The sequence below is a fragment of the Homarus americanus genome, unplaced genomic scaffold, assembly GCF_018991925.1.
Source record: "Homarus americanus isolate GMGI-L3 unplaced genomic scaffold, GMGI_Hamer_2.0 scaffold56333, whole genome shotgun sequence".
NCBI classification, from domain to species: Eukaryota; Metazoa; Arthropoda; class Malacostraca; order Decapoda; family Nephropidae; genus Homarus; species Homarus americanus.
Genome location: NW_024734940.1, coordinates 11,086,119 through 11,096,914, shown reverse-complemented (window position 1 = coordinate 11,096,914; position 10,796 = coordinate 11,086,119). Strand labels below are relative to the sequence as shown.

Genomic DNA, 10,796 nt, shown 5'->3' with positions numbered 1-10,796 from the left:
CTTCTCCCAGAAAGAAATCAAATTCATTGCATTGCTTGAAAGATTTTCTTTCTTGTAAAAATATATTGAACAATTAAATGCAACAAAAACATTTAATTCTTTATATTAAATACCTAGTGTAGAGAGTTTGAATTAAAATAAACATTCATTCAGTCATTCAACATACCTAATGATAAACACTATTTTTTCAATCAATGCTTTGAGCTTTTGTCTTATAAAAGAATGTACTATGAACAAGACATTGTAAAGGAGAAGGAGCACTCATATACAGTTAGTTATACAGTACAGTACTCCCTTATACTGTATACAGTACAGTACTTGTTTACAAATATGTACTGTAATCTTATTGAATGACCACCATCATTTATTGGCACGAATGAAATTCTTATCCATCCTCTTAAGTTAATAATATAAAAATTACCATATGATTGCTTTCATATACTATATATATATATATATATATATATATATATATATATATATATATATATATATATATATATATATATATATATATATATATATATATATATATATATATATATATATATATATATATATATATATATATATATATATATATATATATATATATATATATATATATATATATATATATATATATATATATATATATATATATATACTAATTATTCTGTTGCTAGTTACCATGATTGTAGGATATGCTATACAAATTGGTGACTGAGAGCTGTTTCAAAGCACTTTTCCTCATCTTCTTCATGTTGTCTAGCCATAACCTCAGAGGCACCTTCGACCAGGTTATCATCACCACTCAAGTGCCTCACAGCTGATCCAATCATACTACTTACCACTCCGACCAAGCCGACACCGTTAATCACAACAGCTTCTCCATCATCACTGCCATTTGTGCCATTATTTGCTTTGTCATCATTGCCATCATTCTGTAGTCAGGAAAACAACCATTATATTATTGCAGGAACTTAGCAAGCTTAATTATAATCCAATACCTGAACATAGTAAAATATACATGTACAGTGAAAGAATGAAGTACAGTACAGTATCTTCCCGGGGTTTTGACGAATACATCACAGAAAGGTTGGGCCATTCAACATATGCATGTGTGGAGCCCATAAACAGTTTGGGGTCGCCAGTAACACCATCACTGTGTTAAGTAGTCAGGTTTCATTATACTTTGACCAAGTGTGGGAAAATACAGTACAGTACTTCATTCTCTCACTACAGTACAGGGTATACATAAATAATAACCTCACATACTAATTCTGAGAAATCACAAAAGGAGATTCTGTTCCTCACCCAAATCCCATTATTTAATTTACTTCTTTTGATTACACCCTGCACTGTTACCTCTGCCCACCCCCCCCTCCATACCTTGTTGCCCCTGAAATTGTAACCTTTTCTGCACTTCTGAAACTACAGATATTAACTTTTTTAGTCCTATCATCCTATGGACATATAATAACTTGTACAATTGGGATCAGAATCCTGTGGATGTATGAGATAGGTCTGGATTTTTTTGCACACCATTTCAGATCTCCCAGAGTGGCCATTAGATATATAATGATGCCTTATGTCACCAGCAGTTATAATTTGCCCTCAGAAATTTCACAGAGGTTCAATTACCCTACAAACACCATGGTGGACGGACAATTGAGGTGTGTACTACCAGTGTGAACAAAGTGCCACTATGATCAAATTCGAGATATATTCACAAAAGGTTAGGGAAACCACCCCTGGAAGTGTCAATATCGTTGATTTTGCTCTTAAATAAAACTATCCACGCGTCACTATGTGCTGGACTGGAGGCAGAACACAGAGAGGAAAGTGGCAGAGATCTCTATTTTTTTCTTCCTCTGGCGTTTTGTTCACTCTGGTCGTATGCGTCTTAATTATCAGAATGCACATCTGGCAGCATCTGGTAAATGCAAACTTCAAATATAAATACAGATACATGACATTATGGGAAAAAATAAAAGCAAATTTGATGGAAAGCAGTGATACAGTATAGAGAAATGTGATGATGATGAAGTTAAGCTTGAGTATAATTAAACAACCTCTCAGCTCAGAGATCTTGGGAAGACATAGTGGCCGAATTATTGTACCACTGAGTTAACATAAAGGGATTGCAGCTGCTTATCAAGGCTTTTCTCTTTTTTTATATTAATGAATTTTACAATTTTATTTTATATATTTGTAAGATTAATTGACAGTATTTATCATTTTGATTTTTCAAAATAATTTTAGGTTAGGGGGCAAAAATATATCAAACTAAGGAGTGAAAAGGTTAAAAACAGTGTTCTTTGTAAAACATCAGTGACGTAACCTATCAGTCTGCCCTTAGGTCATACTGTATAATGAAACTGAAAAGGAATTCTTGTTGACTTGCAAATTGGGAGAAAACCTCAAAGCTGCTATTGATAATGATTATCTGAATGGATCTATAGATCCCTAAAGACCTGAAGGTAATCTAACTGGTTAATCCTTCTATTTCCTTGTACAATTTAACAGTTGATAGAAAAACTAAAGATGACAGAACCCAATACAGTATAATGATCTCCTAACTGCCAAATCAGCTAATTGGACATACTACCTGCAACTAAACCATGGACCACTCTCCACCACAAGGTTGGCCTCTTAAAGCGATCCAAAAAGGGGCCAAAGACAGCCTTCTGTAAAATGCACCACAAACACCTGCCTTTAATTCCTACTACCTGTACCTATATACAGATATTCTTCTATTTAAGAACTTTTGATATCTGAAATTTCACATTATCAAAATTGACAAATTTTAGACTTTTTCAAAATACTGTACTGTACCTAAACAACTTTCATGTTCACTAAATCCCCCACAGGTACAAAGTATACAGCCACACTGGATATTATGTAAGGTACACATACTGTACAATAATAATACTGTACAGTAAACCCTCGAAGATCCAGATCAGGGAAATCCGGATTTTGGAAGATCCGGACAAAAAATATAGGGGTTCTGGGCAAAGAAGCCTTATAGAAGCTACCGTAAGAAACATTTCCAAACCAGAGCAAAGAATACTTTAGGCCCGTGGGTGCTGCTTGACCCGTCAGTTGCTTGGACACAAGTGCCCGAGGAGGTGGGAAACATAAACAGAGTTGACAATTGTTGTTTGTGGGAATATTATTTCATTCACTACAATGTTTCTTATTTTGTTATCATAGGTAAATGCATGGTTTATATACTACAGTAATTTGTTTATCACTACATTGGTACTGTATTTTTGGTGTTTCTTATATAATTTACTATTCGTCGGAAAATTCGGACAATCGGCTTTTCCGGACAGGTGGTCCCCCCTTTAGTCCGGAACTTCGAGGGTTCACTGTACCTGTATTGTACAGTATTCCCCTCCAGCACATTTTACTATAAATATTAACATTATTTTGCAAATTACTATTTTCAGTGCGGACTCACCAGATAGTCTTTAATTATTCTAGGAAGTTGCAACCTTGCCTTGCCATCTGTTTCCACTCAGTGGATTGGTAGTAAGAAGGGCATTCAGCCATAAAACTTTGCTCCAATATGCCTGATGGCAACTGAGACACCAGAGCTGTGTTCTTTCCCTGTTACATTTTCTGGGCTGGCATGCTGCATATTTACAGTGGGTGCCAGGAGAGCATTTCACAGGCTGGCTATTCCACTTGACAGTACAGAAGCCCAACTCAGAGAGGTTACTCCGTCATTAAATATTTAATACTGCGGCCAACTAGTTGTGGTGGGACACCCTGAGGCCACTAGGTGTGCCAGTATCTGCATTTGCAATGCTGGGGGATATCATGTTTGGGTTGTTAATAAACTTTATCAATTACAACTAAACAACCAAAGAACTCGTGTAAGCTTGTCATACAAAATCACCCATACAGTGTACAAATGATTGTTGTAGGAAACTGTGTGTGATCAAAGTGAAGAAACCTGACGAGGTTGGGTTCAGAACTGGGAGTCCGAATATTGGTACAATGTGAGGAAGAGAGGATGAAATTGTGGCAACACTGAGCCATGTACATGAAACCAGATGGAAAGGTGGTTTAGCAAGGCTGATCACTGACAAGAATTACAGGTACAAAATCCATTGGAAGGACAATGAATATGGGACAGGTGGTGTAGGGGTCTTGATTTCTGAAATGTGGATGGAGAAAGTACCAAAGGTGAAAAGGATGAATGTGAGAATTAGTGTTCTGAAGTTACAGGTAGGCAAGAATATGATGACTGTTATACCCTACATGTACGGAAGAGAGGAACAAGTTAGTTGATGCATGGTAACAAATCTATCCTCCAAGAATTGCTCAAAAATATTAAAATAAAAGACTGATGCAGAAAACATTGAGCTGGCTGAGAGACCTCTGATCATCAGGCAGCATGACTCAGAACTGAGATGCTTAAACCTAAAGCCTATTACATGGTGCACACAGGGTCACAGGACAATGCAAAATGGCGTAGCAGTAAAGAGACAGAGATGTCAACTTTGACAACTGGGTCTTCCTCATTACCTCATAATTATAGGGACTGCAGTTAAACTGAGAGCCTAACTAGTTTTACTGGAATTCTGTAGTGCAGCCAAGTTGTTTAGATGAATAACTCCTGGAAGCTCTTAGGGTCACCTCTCAAGCTTGATGATGTAGTACTGTACTGTACTGTACTGGTACTTAAATTATCTGATCTACTGTCAGTTATAGACATTTGCTTTTTTAATGTACCAGGAGTAAAGGAACCAGCAGCCAGTAGAAGGAGAGTAGGCACATCCCTAGCAAAGCATTTTCAGAGTATCTGAAGGCCTGAACTTAAATTTTTACTTAGATTTTGCTTCTATTAATTAGGCATATTAGGATTTTCATTGACTCAGACCATAAAACAGGAAAAGGCCAAATACATGGTCAAATTTGCTGTGTTAAGTTCTAATGAGACTTATGAATTAAACTGACTCCAATCATAACAGAGGCCAACAAAATGGTCATATGTAGAGTCCATAGAGCTATTTACAGTACAGCATAACATGTCTTAAATTTGGTCTCGGCAAAATCAGGGCAGGTGGAAAATTGGTTTTAAAAGCAAAATTGCATCAATGATGTGTAATGTCACCACTGTCATTAAATACACTGTGAGCCCCTTAAATAAACTATGGCCACCTCTGTGAGTCCCTACATAACTACAGCATACCTATACTGTATATACTGTATAGCACTGTAGAGTACAGTAATATACAGTACACCTGTACTGTACTGTATGCAGGCAACCCCACATTATGGAAGAGATGTGTTCTTCAAAAAATTTCAATAACTTGAAATTCTGTAACAAGAAACCAATTTTCCCATTACAGTACAGTACCTGTACTTGTATATGATAGGAATTGACTTGCCATGGAAAATTTTTTTGGCCAGACAAAATAAAAAAGTTACAAATGAAATTGACCTTTTTTAACATATTTAATGTAAACTTGAATACTGTACTTAATGATACTATTTGATAATAAAAAAAAAAAATACTGGAATTAAACTCACCAGAAATGCATGGCAGCAAATGCCTTGCTGCAGTTAACTGATTTATGATAAAATTTCATCTACTGTGATGCTCCAAAAGGCCAGGTTATACTCGACCATTACTTCTAAAAATAATGGTTTCCTTCTCAGGACAGTGGAGAGTAGGTAAAAGGTTAAAGGTTACTGTGGGTCCCCTTGTGGTAGCACACTGTCACATAAATCAATGTCTGGGTGGTCTAAAAAAAGCTTTTACAATATACAAACTAAAGAGGTAAGTATACATACATTAATCCTACTGTACTATCAACAAAAATAAAGGAGAAAAATATTAGTGATGGCAGTACAAAGTGGGCTACAAAAATACCTGGGCTACAGGAGTCACACTGCAACCATTAAGGACCTGTTCGCAGTAGGTGGGACAACTGGACAAATGGGATGCCATTCACTTGTGTGATGGAGCTACATTTACTATACAAGGACACAAATTATTGAGTGCATTATCTCCCTAGCTTCAACAAGTGTCTCAGTACACAGAAAACAAGCAAACCACCTGATCCTTTCATAATGAAGTGCTCTTCACACCAAGGTGTAGGAAACTTATTGCTTTTAAAAACATTACTTAATTAAATTTTTATTCAATCCTAAAGTTCCTTTGATAAATATTTACATGCTAGCCAGGTGTCTGACTCATCACATGGTGTGCACATCACTTTTGAATTGCAATATATAGACTCCTACACAAGCAGCATAGATCGACCGAGCAAAAAGGGCAGACAAAGAACTCATTCCCTTTTTATTAGAATACAGGTGTGTACACTTGCAAAGCTATTGTTTCTCTTATTGTGCCATGTAAAGCTGAATATAAACACTGGGTAGTCATATGTGGAGGCAATTAGAATCAATTGTTTTCAGTTTTGAACAATTTGTTGGGCTGAATTTTGGCCCTTGTTCTGTCTAGCATCTACTTTAGATCTTAATCTTGCATCTGATTTTGCTCTCCTTATAAGCTTAAAAAATCTTGGATTAAAAATCTGTTGAATAATGCCTCTTCATGTGAGCGTTCATGCAGTCCAATCTATAGTTTGCCACATCTTTAATTCTTTCAAATTTTCATCTGGTTTGAGTGATTAATGTTCTTACGTACACCAGTGAACATTAGAATTTATTACCAGTTTGACACTCTTTATATACAGGTACTATACTGCACTGTACTAAAAATTCTATTAGCCTCTGAAGTAGCTAATCCATTTACAAAATTTAATATTAACTGCTTTGCGAGTGTAATTTGTTGTTGTCCTAGGAACAGGCCTTAGTTTAACCATTACTCAAAAACTGTACAACATAAAATTACTGTCCAGCTATAACAATACTTGATCAGATGATTCCATTCTTGTGACAAATACTGTAATGCAATTCCTACGATTCATTATGACTATAGAAAGTTTCATTTCCAGTATGACCTCCCTCTAGGTTCTGCTTGATCTCTTAGCTACTTTTAATACTGTTTATCATAAAAATAATGCTTCATAATCACCAAACTTTTTAAGTTTGAGAGAGTGCTGTCTCTACTTCAGTCTTGTCTATTAGATTGTTCCCAGCCTCAGATAGTTAGAGGACTGGTATCTGAACCTGCCTCTTTGCAGCCTGGAGAACCACATGATCATATACACTATTAGCCTTGTCTCTTTACTGGAGACACATAATGTTTGGTATCATTTTTACATAGAAGACACACATGTACAAAATGTACAGAATGACATCTCCTTTGATAAAATAAACTGAATGAAAAGGAGAAAACTAAGAGTTCATCTATTTGATGGATAACACAAGTTGTTTAGTCCATATAATGAACAATTTAGCAAGAGCATTAAGCAGTAACATAGAAGCATAGCAAGAGAGAGAAATTTTTTTACTTCTTAAAGGGAATACTGTAATGATTTAATTTAATGTAACAATTCGACTGATATCAATGGAATGTTAATACGGTATAGAGATAAATGTCGAATGAGAAAATTTAAATGTGCCCATGAGATATGAATTTCTCCATCAGAGAACTAGTTGGAATATAAATGTAACTTTCACACAGAAAATTTAAGCACGATTTAATTGGTGCATTAAATCTCTCTCTCTCTCTACACACACACATGCACACCCATTCCCCAATTATGTAACTTTATATTTTCAGCCTTCCGGCTGCCATGCTCTTTCAATAAACCGTTATTTTATTATTATTATTAGACACGCACATACGCACGCACACAAAATACAGATAAATTAGAGACAAAGAAGAACTTTGCATGACAAACAAAATAAAGAATCTTCAAGGAAATATAGAGTTCATGTTAGCACATTATTTAATGAATTAATTTTCTTATAAAAAGACATAAAACACCATGCAGCATTTATTTCCTTGAAAAATTTATATAGCAATGAGAGGTTGTGTGGTGCAAGAGTAGTGGTCCGACATGAAACAGTGCACTTAGTCAGAAATCTAATCATTATTTTTCCTAGAATATTTTGTGTAACATAGATGGACAAATTATGGTAATTAATTTGAAGTGCTATTACTGTACAGTGGTCCCTCGGTTAACGAACGGTCCAATTAACGAAATTTCGGTTAACGAATTAGCTCCCATAAGGATTTTCAGTTCGATTAACGAACAAAACTTCGATTAATGAAAGCCTTATGAGAAACACGTTTTGTTGTGCGCTTCAGCCGATCGGCTAGTCCGCCAATACAGTAATCGGTTCTATGTTTACATTCGTTTCCAGTGGAGTAAATATCAAGAAGGTTGTGCTCTTTAATATCTGCATTTTTTATATAAAAATTATTAGTCATTCTAAAATTTAGTTAACATATTGATAATATATGCAGTACAGGGAACTAGTTTTTGTGCGCCCATCAGCCGCTTGACTCACCCACCAAAGCTTCTGTTTAACTTTGCTTACAGTGGAGGAAATATCGAGTTTGTTGATCTCCTGAATATTTTTACGTTAAAATTATTGGTCATTCTGAAATTTAGTTAACATATTGATAATATATAGCGCAGTGCAGTATTGGTTTAAATAAAATAATCTTTAATTATAGCTAGTGAACTTAAAATTCTATTGGTGAAATTACTGCATCAACCATGGGTAAGAAAGATGATTCCCTCAGTGTTCCTCTCCAAAAAAGAGAGAGGATTTTCATGTTAGAGAATCTGTCAGTCCAGAGGTTCCTGACATTATGATGGAAGGCGACTCGCCTTCCAAGCATTAAAATGTTTCTCTTCTCCCTTCTCCTCCACCCCCCACTTCTAATTCCCATCATCATCAACCAGCAACATTCTACATACACACCTCAAAGTAAGTGTACTGTACTGCATTTTGTTTATACTTTGTATGTACTTTTATGTGAGTTGGAACCAATTACCCAATATCCCATTGAAATAATACTCGGTTAACTAAATTTTTGGTTAACTAACGACTCTGTGGAACAAACTGTGTTCGTTAACCGAGGGACCACTGTATATCTACCGTATGTATAGAGGGATAAAATAGGTTCTACAAATCATATGAAAAAAACAATATTCATATATTCAAAATATAATTAAAAATCTAATGTATAAATTCATAAATAATAATTAATATCATATTTGTAATCATCTAGGTAAAGCTGTATACTGTACTGTTCATCTTAATAATTGTCCTGTCTACAAAAGAGGACAAATATAAGCAAAGACAAATATAAAACTAATACCTCCGAAGATATACTGTGCAGTATCAATATACATTCCTCAACTTACACTTATATTTCAATCAATTATTTTTTATTACTATTCCTTAACCTGTGACCTTTGGTAATGGAGTCATCAAAAAATTTCTGAGCCTGAGTGAAAACCATTTCCCATAATCTTCCAGTACAGTACTGTACCTATGAAATATGGTCGTCACGAAGTTTACAAAATGTTGATGAAAAAAATTCTCACCTGACAAAAAAATTTCCTATCCAATATAGACACCACAAAATTGCTCATGAGGGTCCTATATATACAGCAGTTGAATAAAAGCTAAAACACTGTACAAATAAATGAATAAATTATTTGCTCTTGCAACATTTCCATTACAATCTTCTAGCTCAGCCTCAACAATTTTATCAGTGCTCTAATTTACATAAATATATTTCAACTACTGTACAGAACTTAATCACATACAGTATCATGCAAATCTAATTGGGTGATAAATAAACACAAATCTACGATACATACCGGTAATATAAATACAAATTGGTGCTTTCGTGCAAGTATTTGTTCAGTGTACTACTCTGCATTTAGCTACGTCAGTGGTAAAAATAGTGACTACAGTATATCAATTCTCAAATACAAGTACTGTAGGTATGTATTTCCCTATTTATACAATTATATCTATACACAATATTTGTGAACTTATATAAGTGATTATGTATCACCTTCTCTCAATATACATACAGTATACAGTTGTATAAAAAGGTATCTAAACATATATACAATTGCATTTCCAAATCCTTGCCTCTCACCCTTGACATAAATTTTAAATGACAACCTAAGTATTAATACAGAACAGTACTGTACACCACCAAATATACTTATAGAATATCAAGATTCAACAGCCAAAATTTACTCACTTCTAAAATATAATTTTGTTAAAAATGCTATATTGTATTCCTGACACATTAGTTAACTTGAGTGCAGCTTAAGGTTCAATGATTCTGAACAGAGACTGAATCTAATAGTGTACTATACTGTACACTTATATTAATTATTAAATGGATGGATGGACGGCTAAATAGGAGGGAAGGAAAGACTCACAGGAATATAGATAAAGGAACTGGTGGGTGATAAAGAACATGGACAGAGTTATGTAAGGTAGTCATCATTATATGAAAGGGATGTAATCTGCAGAAGTATTGCATAATACTAAAAATGTTATTGTATGCTAGTGAAAATTACAGTATTTTCATTCAGACACACATTGTTATAAATGGAAGATGCATTCCTTGGAGCTGATTTTCAGACATCTTACACTACCAAAATAAATATAAAAGACACAAAAACTATAAAAAAATCAATATAGAATATCACTAAATATATAAATGAATACCTCCCATAAATTCATTAAAATAGAACAAACAAACAAATTCAGATTTTGTGGGGGATGAATTTGACTCATTCAAGGTACTGTTCATCTCACACCAGAAACTTTTCATAGGACCCTTCACAGAGTTAGACACTAGTGTAGAACCCAGCTGTACCTCCTCTCTGTGCGAAAAGGGA

General features: G+C 34.6%; 1 protein-coding gene across 1 annotated transcript in view; it reads right to left on the bottom strand.

Moving 5' to 3' along the window:
- Positions 1–630: 630 nt before the first annotated feature.
- Positions 631–10,796, bottom strand: part of LOC121870639 (TBC1 domain family member 15-like) — a 48,580-nt gene continuing 38,414 nt past the window's right edge. The window contains exon 14 of the mRNA XM_042372501.1: positions 631–923. Within this exon, the coding sequence (XP_042228435.1) occupies positions 687–923 (237 nt within the window). The 3' untranslated portion in view covers positions 631–686. The remainder of the gene's footprint in view (positions 924–10,796) is intronic.